Here is a 16,181-nt window from a genome sequence, read left to right as displayed (position 1 = left end):
TACTGCTTCACTGACTACGCTAAAGCCTTTGATTGTGTGGATCACAACAAACTGTGGAAAATTCTTAAAGAGACAAGAATACCAAACCACCTCACTTGCCTCCTGAGAAACCTGTATGCAGGTCAAGAAGCAACAGTTAGAACTGGACATAGAACAATGGACTGGTTCAAAATGGGGAAAGGGTATGTCAAGGCTGTATACTGTCACTCTGCTTATTTAACTTACATGCAAATACATCATGCGCAATGCTGGGTTGGATGAATCACAAGCTGTAATCAAAATTGCCAGGAACAATATCAACAACCTCAGATAAGCAGATGATACCACTCTAATGGAAGAAAGTGAAGAGGAGCTAAAGAGCTGCTTGATGTGGGTGAAAGAGGAGAGTGAAAAAGCTGGCTTAAAATTCAACATTCAAAAAACTAATATCTTAGCATCCAGTCCCATCACTTGATGGCAAATAGAAGGGGAGAAAGTGGTCTTCCCTCATAGCTCACTTGGTAAAGAATCCGCCTGCAACGCAGGAGACCCGGGTTCGATCCCTGGGTGGGGAAGATCCCCTGGAAAAGGGATAGGTTACCCGCTCCAGTATTCTTGGGTTTCCCTTGTGGCTCAGCTGGTAAAGAATCTGCCTGCAACGTGGGAGACCTGGGTTCAATCCCTGGGTCAGGAAGATCCCCTGGAGAAGGGAAAGGCTACCCACACCAGTATTGTGGCCTGGAGAATTCCATGGACTGTATAGTCCATGGGGTCGCAGAGTCGGACATGACTGAGCGACCTTCACTTCACTTCACTTCAATTGGAAGTAGTGATAGATTTTATTTTCTTAGGCTCCAAAATCACTAGGATGGTGACTGCAGCCATGATGCTTGCTCCTTGGAAAGAAAGCTATGACAAACCTAGACAGTGTATTAAAAAGCAGAGACATCACTTTGCCAACAAAGGTCTGTAGAGTTAAAGCTATGGTTTTTCCAGTAGTCATGAACAGATGTGAGAGTTGGACCATAAAGAAGGCTAAGCACCAAAGAATTGATGCTTTTGAATTGTGGTGCTGGAGAAGATTCCTGAGAGTCCCTTGGACAGCAAGGAGATCAAACCAGTCAATCCTAAAGGAAATCAACCCTGAATATTCATTGGAAGGACTTACGCTGAAGGCAAAGCTCCAACACTGGCCACCTGATGCAAAGAACCGACTCATGGAAAAGACCCTGATGCTGGGAAAGACCAAAGGCAAAAGAAGGGGGTGGAGGAGGATGAGATGGTTAGATGGCATCACTGACTCAATGGACATAAATTTGAGCAAAAACTCCAAGAGACAGTGGAGAACACAGGAGCCTGGTTTGCTGCAGTCTATGGGGTCACAAAGAGTCAGGCATGACTTAGCCACTAAACAATAAGAAAAACAAAATTGTGTGATTTCAAAACAGTGAGAAATAAGTTGGTTGAAATGGTAAAACAGACCTAAATCAGAGCAAGCTAAGAAAGCAGGCAGAACAGTTTGGATTTTATACCACAGGAAAGAGTAAGTCATCCAAAGGATGAATGAAATAAAACAGAACTTAATTTATGGGTGGGCAAGGTTCCCTTCTTAAATTCATCCCAGCTCTTTCTTCTGCTTACCTCCACAGGCAGTAATTCAGTTGACTTGTTAAAAGCACTTGGGGTCCACTGTTTAGAGATACTGACTTTGACATTGCTAAATGTTTTTCTTGACGCATGGAGCAACGAGTAACTACAAAAGAAAGAAGAAATATAGCTGAATGCATAAAAAAGAAAACACATTCGATAAAATCACAGATGTATTGCAAAGTTTTATCCAATTTTAGAATTCTTCTTTTAAAAAACAAAGAGTACTGCTTTATAAAAACTATCCATTGAAACAGCCTCCGCTAAGCAAAGCAGCAATTAACTTGTCTTCTTCCATATAAACCCCCATGTTCACTTGTAACAGGTCCCTGGACCTACAAGATGGAGATGTGATGGATCCCAACCCCTTAAAATCATGGTTGCAGTTCCATAAGGTCAAGTCTTTAGCAACCTCTGGCGGCCACTCCCTACACTAGCCATTCAGTAGCTTTTTCCTTGAGGCCTGTCTTTTCCTCAACCCCTCACAAGTGGATTTCCTGTAAAGCAAGTATCTAAAATTACCTACTAACTCTTATATAATTAGAAAACCATTTTCCTAGTTTCTGCCTTGAAAAAAAATTATCATTTGTGGTGCCTTCAATAAACATTAATAATAAATAAAATCTATTCAGAAGAAATAATCAAAACACTGAGTCACAGAATTTGTGAATACTGTGCCCTGAACACCAGAAAGTCATCAACAGACTGACGTCATCAACAGACCACTACCGAGAGCTACCAAGGGCCCTTGAGTCAGACACGGTCAATTCTTCAGTCATGCTGACTGGTCAGGCTCTCAGAAGAGTAACCAAAGTTCTTCACAGAGGTCTCCGCCCATCTCTGCTGCTCAATGAGGCACACAGTACTCCCTGGAAATGCACAGCCTTTGCTTTCAAGCTCCTGGTTTTAACAATTAAAGGACTTTATATCAGATCAAGGCTTTTCAATCATAGCCTTACTGACATTTTGTGTTAGTTGCTCAGTTATGTCCGACTCTTTGCGACCCCATGGATTGTAGCCTGCCAAGCTCCTCTGTCCATGGGATTCTCCAGGAAAGAATACTAGAGTGGGTAGCCATTCACATCTCCAGGGGATCTTCCCAACCCAGGGATCAAACCTGCAGCTCCTGCATCGCACACAGATTCTTCACTGTCTGAGCCACCAGGGAAGCCGTACTGACATTTTGGGCTCCCCAAGTTCTCTACCGTGGGGGGCTGTCCCAGGCACAGTAAGATGTTTAGGAGCATCTCTGGTCTCTACCTACTAGATACAAGCAGCACCCATTCCCCCAGCGTGACAACTAAAAATGTCTTCAAACATTGCCAAATACAGGCGAGAATGGAGAACCACAATACTAGAGCTCACAAAGAACAGCAGACCATGAGTCAGGCCAATCTTGCCAGGCAATAAACAGCTCCTTCAAAAGGAAAACAAGAACAACGACAAGAGCAGAGCTTCCGAGGTCCACTTACCTGAAGAAGGTGAGCAGGAACACGACCATGTGATGATGGCTGAACCGGGAAAGCAGAGCTCCTCTTTGAAAAATACGTGGCCAGGCCATGTTCCTCCTGACCTTCCTTCCCACCGTGACCTGAAAGTCTGGGGAGTGAATGGTTTACATCATTTCTTCTTTCTGGAAAGACAAAACACATAATTAACATTACTCGTAATAGGCATATATCCAAAAACGGAATTATTTAGACTTAACACTATATAATCAGGCCTTGGGGGGAAAAAAAAATCACATGGATTAGTTGACACCAGAAAACCAGATTGATGATTATGTTTTATAGCTATTAGCCAGTCTTTTAAAAAGAAATCCTGGACAAAAGATTACGTCCTAACAGAATGAACTCTCACACAGACTGACAGGAAAATCACTAACTCAGACCCGAAAATAAGCAAAGGAAATGAACAGACAACTCAGAAGAAATGAAACAGCTATTAAACTTATCAAACAAAAGTTCTAATCTCATTAGAACATAAGAAATGCCGATTATGGTAATAAAAAAAAAGTCTGTACAGTTAAAAAGACTGTTCAATGTAGCTCAAGATCTAAAGATCCTAAACTCTCATACACTGCTGACAGAAATGAAAATCAACACATTTTACAGGAAGATGATCTGGCCGTGTTCATCAAGAGCCGTTGACAAAAAAAAAAAAAAAAGAATTCAACTTTCAGGGATCCATTCCTAGAGAAATACAAGATACATTCAACTCTATACAAAAGGAAGTTTTCACAAAAAGTCATTTCTTGTTATGTGAAGAAACGAAATCTGTGTCAGTCACAAAGGAACAGGGGAAAGAACAGGGCCACTCTGCCATCTCATTCCACTACTTCCTCTCACCTCTCCTCTGCCCTCTCAGGAAGTCTCATCCATGCTCTGACATCCAACAATAATAAAGCATAAAGCAAGCATCTAAACTTAATGTCTCCAGGTGTGAGTCCGCAGAAACAACCTAAGCATGTAGTAAGATGGGAACAATTAAACAAATTACAGAGGCTGAATTAATCTGGGTGAATATTTTATCATTTTATCATTTGACATGATGATTAAGCCTTTTTTTTTTTTTTGGCCATGCTGGGTCTTCACTGTGACACGCAAGCTTTCTCTAGTTGGGGCCAGTGGGCTGAGTTGCTCCAAGGCACGTAGGTTCTCAGTTTCCCAACCAAGGATCGAACCTACATCCCCTGCACTGGAAGGCAATTAAGACTTCTTCATAACATGAGAAAATTTCAGGTGAAAAAAAGCAGCATATGACATATAAATGTAATTAACCGAACTCTGCCGCTGCTACTGCTAAGTCGCTTCATTCATGTCCAACTCTGTGCGACCCCACAGACGGCAGCCCACCAACCTCCCCCGTCCCTGGGATTCTCCAGGCAAGAACACCAGAGTGGGTTGCCATTTCCTTCTCCAATGCATGAAAGTGAAAAGTGAAAGGGAAGTCGCCCAGTCGGGTCCAACTCTTCACGACCCCACGGACTGCAGCCTACCAGGGTCCTCTGTCCATGGGATTTTCCAGGCAAGAGTACTGGAGTGGGGTGCCATTGCCTTCTCCAAATCGAACTCTAGGTTTACACAATATTTACAAGTAAATAAGGAATATATAGCTCTTTCTGGGTAGCAGGAATATGGGTAGTTTTAGTTTTCTATATACTTCCCTAAAAGTTCTACCATAAACGTGTATCTTACTGTGGAAAACATCCACAGGGTTGGAAAAGTTCTATGCCTTATCTGCACAGTAGGAAAAAATAAAATTAACAAAATATCTTGTGTTTGAAACATATAAATATCTTGTATTATAAACAATCAAGGTAGGAGATAAACTCAAGAGCTCCCAACACTAAAGTCAATTTATCACAGGACTTTGCCCAAGGCTGTGTTGCCTGTACCTGCTATTTATAATCCTGTTCTCTATTATAATTTATACTACCGCTTGGCAGGTGAACTGAAAACCTTAAATGTTGAAGAGACCCAGTTGAAAGGCCATTCTTGAAACTTTGCAATTAAAAAGTACAAAGCTGAGATGGTTAAAATTATATAAACACGAGAGCTGATTCACCAACTGGCTGTGAGCCTTGGGACTAGTCAGTCTCTCTGATTCACAGATACGTCATTTGTAAAAATGGCCTTTCTCTTCTGAGAGTTATGAGACCACAATAAACAACATATGCAAGGTATTAAGACAATTATTTCGGTCACTGATTTGCCCACGGTTAATCCCGTAACAGGAAGATGTGGCTAATTTCATATACTCATTCTCCTTGAAAAATGTTAACAAAATTATGAGCCGAGTAAGCCTATAAATTTCCACTCACAAAAATGTAAGTGAACTTTCTGTCTATAATTCCAGGAAGTGACAAACCCAAGAGCTACTAGTGTTACTGCTAAATTTACCTCCATCCCCCAAATTAAATGTGATGCCCAAGTGAACTCCAAGCTTTAACTATTCTTTACAAATCCTAGTTCTTTGAACTGAACACATTCACAACTCAAAACGCTGGACTGAATACTTCAGAAAAGGGCGTGGGTTACAAAATTCTATAATTAATCAGGCAAGATAATAATTCCAAAAATATATGCTCCAACAGACCTTGATTACGTTGCTTCGGCAATAATGGTTGAGGATTTCAGGGCTGTAAGCAACAATAATGGTTTTAAATGACTACCATCTGGAAAGAATCCTGGTGTGGGCTGCCATTTCCTTCTCCAAGGGATCTTTGCAACCCAGGGATCAAACCCAGGTCTCCTGCATTGCAAGCAGGCTCCTGCACTGCAGGCGGATTCTTTCCGTACTGAGCCACCTGGGAAGCCCAGTGGTTTTAAATGACTACTAAGATGTTTGAGACTACCTAGATTTAGTTCCTAAACAAACCACTTTTTCCTTAGCTACAGAGACGGGAGAGAAAATGCTTCATAATTACAATGGGAAAGAGTTTTAAACATTCACCTGATGTTGGCAGAAAGCCATTTTAAATGAATATTATTACAACACCTGGTCCCAGGTAATTATAATCATTAATAATACCTTGTACTTATATGCCCTACATCACAGAAGTGATTTCTGATCATCTGTGAGCTCTGGGGCCCTTGGGAAGCACAGAGTTTTTACCAAGTCTGAGTCCATCAAGCACATTCTATTTTTACACCATTTTCTTTCTGGCTCTTAGTATAGATTGAACAAATCTAACATTTTTCAAGTGTATGTAAGTGGTGTTATAATCAATAAAACCAAAATTCATTTTAAGTGTTTCTAAATTAATAGAAGCTGGTCATTTAGTATTTTCTTAATCCATGAATACTGAATATACAAATGTCATGGGAGAATAAGAATGATCTTTAAAAAAATTAAACATATAAGAGGTTAGGTCCTTGCCATCAGAAAGAACCATCAAGCCCTGTTCTATAATACTTCTCAAGGCAAGATCGAGATCACTAACTCATCTGATTTGTCAGGAAGCTTTCTGGAGACCCACAGGATCTTCCACACAAGGTGCTTCCCAGGATGGAATACTCTGTATCGTGTGATCCAGGCTGAATGAAAGATGGCTTCACCTGTGACATGTCCAGGCAGAGCTGGCAATCTCCCCCTTATAAACACTGCCTTGGAATATAAGACATTCCACAAATTTCACATTCCACACATATTTAGAATCCATTCCAACTCAAATATACTAAGATTAAAGTTTTCTTGGGGGGAAACAGACTGCAAAGAGGAAAGGCAGAAAAAAAGGGCAAAAAAGGTGATTACTTGTCACCTCCATCTCATCAGACCCAACCTCGCCCAGCCACCCCACCCGCTGCAGGAAGGAAATGCTCTCTGGACAGAAGTGGTTAATCAAGTTCTGTATATCAGGACCCTGTTTTGCAAGTTTCTGCCTTTCTTACTTACCCTGGTGGACTCCTGCTTGCCCCTAGATAACACCACTTCCCCCGGGGGCTTTCAGGGAGAAGCAGTCTTACTTCTCACAACCTCTTTTCCTCCTGGCGAAAGCCCAGCTTCTCTGAAGCTCCTGGGCCTTGCTGCCCACTGCCCCTCCCAGCTCTTGTCCCCTGCTCTCTCACCGTCCCCCGTTCTGTCTCTTGTCAACACCCAAGGGGATAACCCCCCAGTCCCCTGGCCTCTTCCCCACCAACCTTTTCATCTATTGCACAAGAAAAACCCACTCCGTGGTCAAAACCCAGCCAGTTTCCAGGAAACAGTAAGTGCATCAACCAGTCAGCACTGAGTGCATCCAGTATTCTCCAGGCAAGAATCCTGGAGTGGGTTGCCATTTCCTTCTCCAGAGGATCTTCCGGACCCAGGGATCGAACCTGGGTCTCCCACAGTGCAGGCAGATTCTTTACCGTCTGAGCCATGTCTGCCTTTTCACCTCCCAAACTGGATTTCAAACATCCAACTTTCCTTCCTTCCAGAAAACTGCTTACTTCAAACTCTCCACTCGAACAGTCATCTTACCTCGGCAAGCTCCCAACTCGGTCACCTCCCTGTGTTTTCAACCATGACCCTCCTCCTCTTCTTTCCCAACTTAGAATCTAGGCTTATCTGCCTTATGAGACTTTTTTCCTTGCTTGCCTCTGGCCTCCTCCTCTGCGCCTAAGTGGTGGAGTTTTGCCAAAGAAAAATCACACGAGCAGGCTGGTTTTGCTTTTTAGATTCAAAACCACAAACCTCAAAGGGCATGCAACACTGCCCAGCAAGTCTTCACTTCCCTAATGACCTGCTTTCTCAGCCTGTAAGATAACCATTTACACGGCTCTCTCTTAACTTCCAACCTCTGTCTCCCCGTCATCTGGTACCACGGCTTTCTACCAACGACTCCCAGAGCACCAGCTCTAACCCAGACCCTGCAGGGCTCCAACACGACAGCCAACTGACCACCTGGCCATCCTTGGAGCTACAACACAATTTTTCACTGTCTCCCTCTAAACCTGTCCCTCACCTGTCCTCAGAAGATGGTACCACCAAGGCAACGAGCACAGAGCCCTCATTTCTCCTTACCTCTCAGCTTCTGCATCCTACCCATTGCTAAATCCATCCTTTTCACCTCCAAAGTTCATCCCCAATCCATCCTCTTCTATCCATCCCCACGCCGCTACCAAAATCAACCACCCACCTCTTCCATCAAGTCTAATGCAACAGCCTCCTGTAAGGTTTCACTATTTTACATCTAGCACGCGCACACACACACGCCTTCCTGTAATTTTTCTCTCTTCTCAAATTGTTCCTTACCACAGATGTAGTTGGTAAAGAATCCGCCTGCAATGCAGGAGACCCCAGTTCGATTCCTGAGTAGGGAAGATCCGCTGTTAACATTGTCACTGACTCACCTACTTGGGTGTTCCAAGAATTGAATTAAAATTGCGCATGAATGCAATGAGGGGAAAAAAAAAAAAAGAAGAAGGAATAGGCTACCCACTCCAGTATTCTTGGGCTTCCCTTGTGGCTCAGCTGGTAAAGAATCTGCCTGCAACATGGGAGACCTGGGTTCAATCCCTGGGTTGGGAAGATCCCCTGGAGAAGGGAAAGGCTATTCACTCCAGTATTCTGGCCTAGAGAATTCCATGGACTGTATAGTCTACTGGGTCGCAAAGAGTCGAACATGACTGAGCAACTTTCACTCACTCACAGATGTAAAATACTTGTCACTTTTCTAGAAAATTCTCTCAGCTCATTCCAGCATTCCCCAAACCACATTCTTCCTACCTATTCTGAACATATTCCAAAAACAATAGTTTTCAAGATAGAAATCTTTTCCTCTCCGAGACAAAGGATTTACAGTCAAGTTAAAGATCATTGCTGTGACATTTCCTTATCACTGATGAACAAGACAAATCAGAACCTGACACAATGACTAATACACACTGCTGCTGCTGCTAAGTCGCTTGTCGTGTCCGACTCTGTGCGACCCCATAGACAGCAGCCCACCAGGCTCCACCGTCCCTGGGATTCTCCAGGCAAGAACACTGGGTGGGTTGCCATTTCCTTCTCCAATGCATGAAAGTGAAAAGTGAAAGGGAAGTCGCTCAGTCGTGTCTGACTCTTAGTGACCCCATGGACTGCAGCCTACCAGGGTCCTCTGTCCATGGGATTTTCCAGGCAAGAGTACTGGAGTGGGGTGCCATTGCCTTCTCCGATGCACACTGCTAGTCAGCAACAATTCACCACACTGATTTTGAGCTTCTAAAAGTACCCTTTTGGGGTTATTTTCTGATGCAGAGACTGAAATCAAAGATGAACAGGACTTTCCTGGTAGAGCAGTGGATAAGAATCCACCTGACGATGCAGGGAACATGGGTTTGATCCCTAGTCCAGGAAGATTCCATATGCAGAGGAGTAACTAAGCCCATGTGTCACAGCTACTGAAGCCCAAGCGCCTAGAGCCCGTGCTTGGCAAAAAGTGAAGCCATTACAAGGAGAAGCCTGTGCACCGCAACTAGAGAGTGGCCCCTGATCACTGCAACTAGAGAAAGCCTGCAGGCAGCAAGGAAGACCCCGCACAATCAAAAATAATAAATTAATTAATAATAAAAAAAGATTCAGAGAAGACAGTCATCTGAAGTCACACATGGCCCACACAACAGCAAGAAAGTTCCTGCTAGAATCCAAGACCCTCGACTTCACTTCTTTGCGTCTCAATTTCCTCACTGAAGGATTTACATGAGATCATTTAAAAAGAGTTCTAAGTATAGCGCCTGCCATACAGCAAACATTCAACAAAGGAAAAAAAAATAATAATTCAGGCATCAAAACACTGAAGAAAGCTGTTCTAGCTGGAACTTTCATGCTGTGTGTGGGGGCCATCTGAAGTCCAGATGACAGCTTTCTCTTAATCTTTTTCTATTATTATTATTTTTGATTGCTCTGGGTCTCCTTACTGCGTGCAGGCTTTCTCTAGCTGCCGTGATGGGGGACGCGGAGCGGGGACGGGCCACTCTAGTTGCGGTGCACAAGCTTCTCCTTGTAATGGCTTCACTTTTTGCCGAACACAGGCTCTAGGCGCTTGGGCTTCAGTAGTTGTGGCACATGGGCTTAGTTGCTCCTCTGCTTGTGGCCATTAAGAGTTAGACTTTGCTAACCCCACGAACTCCCTATAATCATTTCTGTAAATTATCAGGCGATCGCCTAATTTCTGGAAACACCAAAAGCTCTGCAGTCACATTCCCAAAATCCCGTCAAAAGTGAGACTAAACAGACCACATTCGGCAAAGAAGAATATAGAGTTAATGACGAAAAAGCAACCAGATCAAATTCCTGACTGAGACCACGGTTGTTGCCAAAAAGCAAAACCCAGTTATTCCGCTAAGACTCTGCTCCTTCTCTGGCCTCCATACATCCTTTCCAAAAGCCTCCTCGCCCTACCTGTGAGCGATCCTTTCAGCTGGTCTAGACGAGGAGCCCTTTACTTGCACAAGAGCCGCTGCGAGGGCTGCGGGCCAGGCTCTCCCCGGAGGCCCTCCAATCCTCCCGCCCCGCTCCGCTGCGGTCCCTGCCGGCCTCGCCAGGTTCCGGAGCACCTGGGCGCCGAGAAGCCAGGCCCAGCGTGGAGGGAACGAGCGGCGGCCGGCCTGGCCTGCCGCACCACACCCACCGGCGGCCACCGTCTGCCTATCCGCCCCGGCCCCCTCGAAGCCCCTCTGACCGGCCCTCGCCTGCGGCGCCCCCACCCCTGCCCCACGCCAGGTTCCCGCCTTTCTGGACGTGGGCCCTACGCACCGCCGCTCGCCCGAGACCCGCAGTAGTCGTCACGTTCCCAGCTGGCCGCTCTGCTCGCTCCGCTTGCTCAACCTCGCCCGCAACCCCGCCACTCCCGCCGCCACCTCACCCGGGCCGCGGCGGCCAGGGTTTCCGGGCGCTCACGTGACGCGCGGGTGCCCGCGGCATGCTGGGAGTTGTAGTCCGACCGCGCCTCTTTACCTGCGGGCCGCAGGGGAGGGAACAGAGAGAGGAGCGGAGAAAGTTAACTTCCGGCCGCCATGCAAGGCCTGGGTGAACCGGGCGGGTCTGAGTGGGGGCGGACGGACGGTCATCGGCCAGGACTCTTAGAAAAAGAGGCAGGGACGGAGAGAGAAGTTACAATCTGCGAAGAAATAATGTATAGATCATCTTTTTCAAAAAAAACTTTATTCTGTGTTTTGTTTTGAGACTCACACTCTGTGCCACTGACCTGCCATGAGAGCATAAGATTTAGATTTTTTAAATATTTTTTAAATGCAGTTGCTGATAAAGACAGGGCTAATAGTCTGTTGGTATCATTCACTGTTGTACATTGCATCCCCAGTCACTCAAACAATAAATGAAAATGTTAAGATCCTGGCAGTCAGTTCAGTCGCTCAGTCCTGTCCGAAGCTTTGCAACCCCATGGACTGCAGCACGCCAGGCCTCCCTGTCCATCACCAACTCCTGGAGTTTACGCAAACGCATGTCCATCGAGTCGGTGAAGCCATCCAACCACCTCATCCTCTGTCGTCCCCTTCTCCCACCTTCAGTGTTTCCCAGCATCAGGGTTTTTTTTCAATGAGTCAGTTCTTCACATTAGGTGGCCAAAGTATTGGAGCTTCAGCTCCAGCATCAGTCCTTCCAATGAATAGTCAGGACTGAGACTTAAGCAAAAATTAAAGGCCTTACAACACACAACATCAAACAAGGGTGTTCTGCCCTCCTGGGCTCTCTTTCAACAGTGAGGGAATTTTTTTTTCCCCCAAGTCTTCCAACTCAGAAAACCATTCCACAAAGAGCAGATTAAGAAAAATTTTATTATTGAATAAGCTTTGAATCAGACTGTGATGCACAGATGTGACTTCTGCGATGCTAAGAGGTTGCAAAGGCAGAAAGGAACCTTCCTTTACATAGCCAAGCAGACTCTACCCTCACCGTACTAGTCCTCAAGTGAGAGTGAAACAGGAGGGAAGGGGGTAGGGCACATCCTTCAAAAGAGTGACATAGCCCAAGGACATGACATGAACTGATTAGAACCAAATAGGTTCAAGATAGCAGAGGAGTTGGCTTCCATTAGACCTTGTGCCTCAGTATATGCTCATTGTAACACATCAGCATGCTAAATGACAGACTCACACACATACACACACACACAGGCGCCCTGAGTTTGAGCAAACTCCAGGAGACCGTGAAGGACAGGGAGCCTGGCAAATTGAAATCCATGAGGCTGCAAAAAGGCAGACATGGACACAACTTAGTGACTAAACTACAGCAACAGACTTTGAGCCTCAGTAACACATCAGCACACTAAATGATGACACGCACAGTCACCACGACAGTTCTAAGTTCAACCTTAGAGACCAAAAGGTGAGTAGTAGTCCAATTCATGGATATCCCTGCCCATTCCCCTGAAGCAGCTGGAATAATCCTCCCACTCATTATCCTTTGAAATTACTCAGCCCGTTAAAAACTAACCACACAATATTTCAGGGCCTCTCACCTTCTAAAATGGCCCACACTCTGTGGAGTGTTTCTATCTAAATAAATCCTCTCCTTACCTATTACTTTGTCTCTCACTAAATTCTTTCTGCAATGAGACATCAAGAACCTGACCTTTATTAAGTCCTGAGACCAAGCATGTGTTGTTGTTGCTGCTGTTGCTCAGTTGCTGTCATGTCCGACTCTTCGCAACCCCATAAACTGCAACATGCCACGGTTAACTCATGTCCAGAGTCAGTAAAGCCATTCAACCATCTCATTTTCTGTCACCCTCCTTCCCTCAACTTTGCCAGCATCAGCGACTTTCCCAATGAGTCGGCTCTTCACATCAGGTGGCCAAAGTAATGGAGCTTCAGCTTCAGCATCAGTCCTTCCAGTGAATATTCAGGGTTGATTTCCTTTAGGATTGACTGGCTTGATCTCCTTGCTCTCCAGTTCAGTCAGTCACTCAGTCATGTCCACCTTTTTGCGAGCCCATGGACTGCAGCATGCCAGGTTTTCCTGTCCATCACCAACTCCTGGAGCTTACTCAAACTCATGTCCATCCAGTCGGTGATGCCATCCAACCATCTCATCCTCTGTCGTCCCCTTCGCCTCCTGCCTTCAATCTTTCCCAGCATCAGGGTCTTTTCCAGTGAGTCAGTTCTTCACATCAGTCGGCTAAAGTATTGGAGCTTCAGCTCCTGCATCAGTCCTTCCAATGAATAGTCAGGTTGACTTCCTGGTTTGATCTCCTTGCAGTCCAAGAGACTCTCAAGAGTCTTCTCCAACACCACAGTTCAAAAGAATCAATTCTTCAGTGCTCAGCTTTATTCATGGTCCAACTCTCACATCCGTACATGACTGCTTGCTGTCCAAGGGACTCACAATTCAAAAGCATCGATTCTTCATCATTCAGCCTTCTTTATGGTCTAACTCTTACATTCATACATGACTTCTAGAAAAACCATAACTTTGACTAGACGGACCTTTGTCAGCAAAGTGATGTCTCTGCTTTTTAATACACTGTTTAGGCTTGTCATAACTTTTCTTTCAGGGAGCAAGCATCTTTTAGCTTCATGACTGCAGTCACCATCCACAGTGATTTTGGAACCCAAGAAAATAAAATCTTCCACTGTCTCCACTTTCCCCCCATCTATTTTCCATGAAGTGATAGGACTGGATGCCATGATTTTAGTTTTTTGAGTTAAAAAACCATGGGTTCAAGTCACAATCTGAGTTACATGGTTTCAAGAGGACTCAACAGGACCTTATGTCACACATGGTTCTTCCAGCTTCATCACAGTCATTGGGAAGACCATCTGTACTGGTCTATCCAGAGAAGAAACAAATTTGTCGCACCTTTAGGACAGGATATGGTTTTGCAAACTGGAGCAAGGCTCCCATGGAAAACTTAGGAACTTAGTTCCTCCCATAAGAACTGGGAGTTGGGGGTGATATCTTCCTGGATATTTGTATTTCAAAAGATGGCTGCCAGGTCCTGGAGGAAACTTTCCAGAGTTGTGAGGCTGGCAGAGATTGTTTAGCCATTATACAGATGTACATACATTTGACTGACCTGGGTTCAATCGCTGGGTTGGGAAGATCCCCTGGAGAAGGGAACAGCAACCCACTCCAGTATTCTGGCCTGGAGAATTCCATGGACAGAGGAGGCTGGAAGGCTACAGTCCATGGGGCTGCAAAGAGTCAGACAGGACTGAGTGACTTTCATTTTCACATATATTTGAAAAGGACAAAGAATGAAATTTTGAAAGAAAAAGGAGGAGGTCCTCTTTCCTTATTTTCCACAAGGAGAATTGTCTCTTATTTTTCATTTGTAACTGCCTTACACAATACTTTGGCCACTTCATGCGAAGAGTTGACTCATTGGAAAAGACTCTGATGCTGGGAGGGACTGGGGGCAGGAGGAAAAGGGAACAACAGAGGATGAGATGGCTGGATGTTATCACCGACTCGATGGACATGAATTTGAGTGAATTCCGGGAGGTGGTGATGGACAGGGAGGCCTGGCATGCTGCAATTCATGGGATCACAAAGAGTCAGACATGACTGAGAGACTGAACTGAACTTAACTGAACTTACACAATGCTAGAGGTAGTTTGCTCCACAGTCCCCAGAGGGTGTGGCTCTATGATACCATGTGATACCATGGTGAGCAACAATAAATCCATCAGATGTTTCACATTTACTGTAAAAAACAAATTTTGGATGATTATTCAACCTTGAAAAGGAAAGAAACTGTGACACATGTTACAACGTGGATGAGCCCTGGGAACATTATGCTAAGTGAAATAAGCCACATACAAAAGGACAGATACTGTGTGATTCCACTTGTGTGAAGTACCTAGGATAATCACATCCAGTGAGACAGAAAGTAGAATAGTGGTTACCAAGGGCTGGGGGGGAGGGCGTAAGGAGTTGTTAATGGATATAGTTTCAGTTGGAGATATGAAAACGTTCTGGAGATGGATGGTGGTAATGGCTGCACAACAATGTGACTATATTTAATACCATTGGACAACACACTTAAAAATAGTTAAAATGGTAAAATGTATACATTGTGAAATATATGTGTGTGTATACACATATATGTGGCTTAAGGTGGCGCTAGTGGTAAAGAACCCACCTGCCAATGCAGGAGATGCAAGAGATGTGGGTTTGATCCGTGGGTTGGGAAGGTTCCCTGTAAGAGGGCACGGCAACCCACTCCAGTATTCTTTTTTTTTTTTTAATAGATCTGGAAACCCTTTTTTAAAACGTATTTATTTATTTGGCTGTACCAGGTCTTAGTTGTGGCATGTGGGATCTAGTTCCCTGACCAGGGATCAAACCTGGATCCCCTGCATTGGGAGCATGGAGTCTTAACCACTGGACCACCAGGGAAGTCTCCCACACCAGTATTCTGGCCCGGAGAATCCTCATGGACAGAGGATTCTGTTGGACTACATTCCAAAGGATCACAAAAGAGTTGGACACAACTGAAGTGACTTACCACGCATACATATATATGTGTGTGTGTATAAAATAAGTATGTAAACTGTATCACCACCACACATGTCAAGAATGCATCTCCCCCATAGCCCAAGCTCAGCTCTTTGCACTTATAGTCAACATTGGTGAACAGGGTTGGGGTAGGGAAAAGCAGCATTTCTCCTTATGTCCATAACCATCTAGGCATTTTACCATTTGATTTCTACTTCTAGACACCTTCCCAAGTGGGAAGTCTGAGTCAGCTGGTTTTGGTTGTTGCTGTTTTCCCTTATCAGTAATCAATATGAGAAGAAGAAAACATTTGTACACCTAACCTCATTGACACGTCTCATGGGTTCTATTTCCTGCCCCTACCCATACGTTTGCCATGGATCTTGACTTATACTTCATTTTCAAGCCCCATATACATGACCATGGCTTTCAAAACACGATCTGCAGCAGCAGTATTTGGCAGTGTTTTTTGTTGTTGTTTGTTTTCTTGCTCTACCTGCCAACATTGGGTTTATCCTCCCTGAGAGGTTCCTGGGGATACGTGTGTGCTCACTGGCTCAGTCGTGTCTGACTCTTTGTGACCCCACGGACCATAGCCTTCTAGGCTCCTCTGTCCATGGGATTTTTTC

The 16,181-nt window shown here is 44.8% G+C and overlaps 1 protein-coding gene across 9 annotated transcripts in view; it reads right to left on the bottom strand.

Annotated features, from left to right (window-relative positions):
• The window catches only part of SLC37A3 (solute carrier family 37 member 3), a 58,923-nt gene extending 47,942 nt beyond the window's left edge, over positions 1 to 10,981 (bottom strand). For 4 of the 9 annotated variants that reach the window (XR_003510674.1, XR_003510675.1, XR_003510676.1 and 1 more), the window contains exons 1-3: positions 10,849 to 10,964; positions 3,099 to 3,259; positions 1,621 to 1,732 (exon numbers count right to left, since the gene is read on the bottom strand). Coding sequence is in view for 6 of the 9 variants with exons in the window: in XM_027538844.1 (XP_027394645.1) it covers positions 1,621 to 1,732; positions 3,099 to 3,187 (201 nt within the window). In the remaining 3 variants the exon portion in view is untranslated. Of the gene's footprint in view, positions 1 to 1,620; positions 1,733 to 3,098; positions 3,260 to 10,848 lie in introns of all 9 variants that reach the window. The other 5 variants (XM_027538841.1, XM_027538842.1, XM_027538843.1 and 2 more) reach the window with 4 other exon arrangements.
• Positions 10,982 to 16,181: the final 5,200 nt, after the last annotated feature.

Source organism: Bos indicus x Bos taurus, chromosome 4, assembly GCF_003369695.1.
Source record: "Bos indicus x Bos taurus breed Angus x Brahman F1 hybrid chromosome 4, Bos_hybrid_MaternalHap_v2.0, whole genome shotgun sequence".
In the NCBI taxonomy this organism is placed as follows: Eukaryota; Metazoa; Chordata; class Mammalia; order Artiodactyla; family Bovidae; genus Bos; species Bos indicus x Bos taurus.
This window is presented reverse-complemented; position numbering and strand designations above follow the sequence as displayed.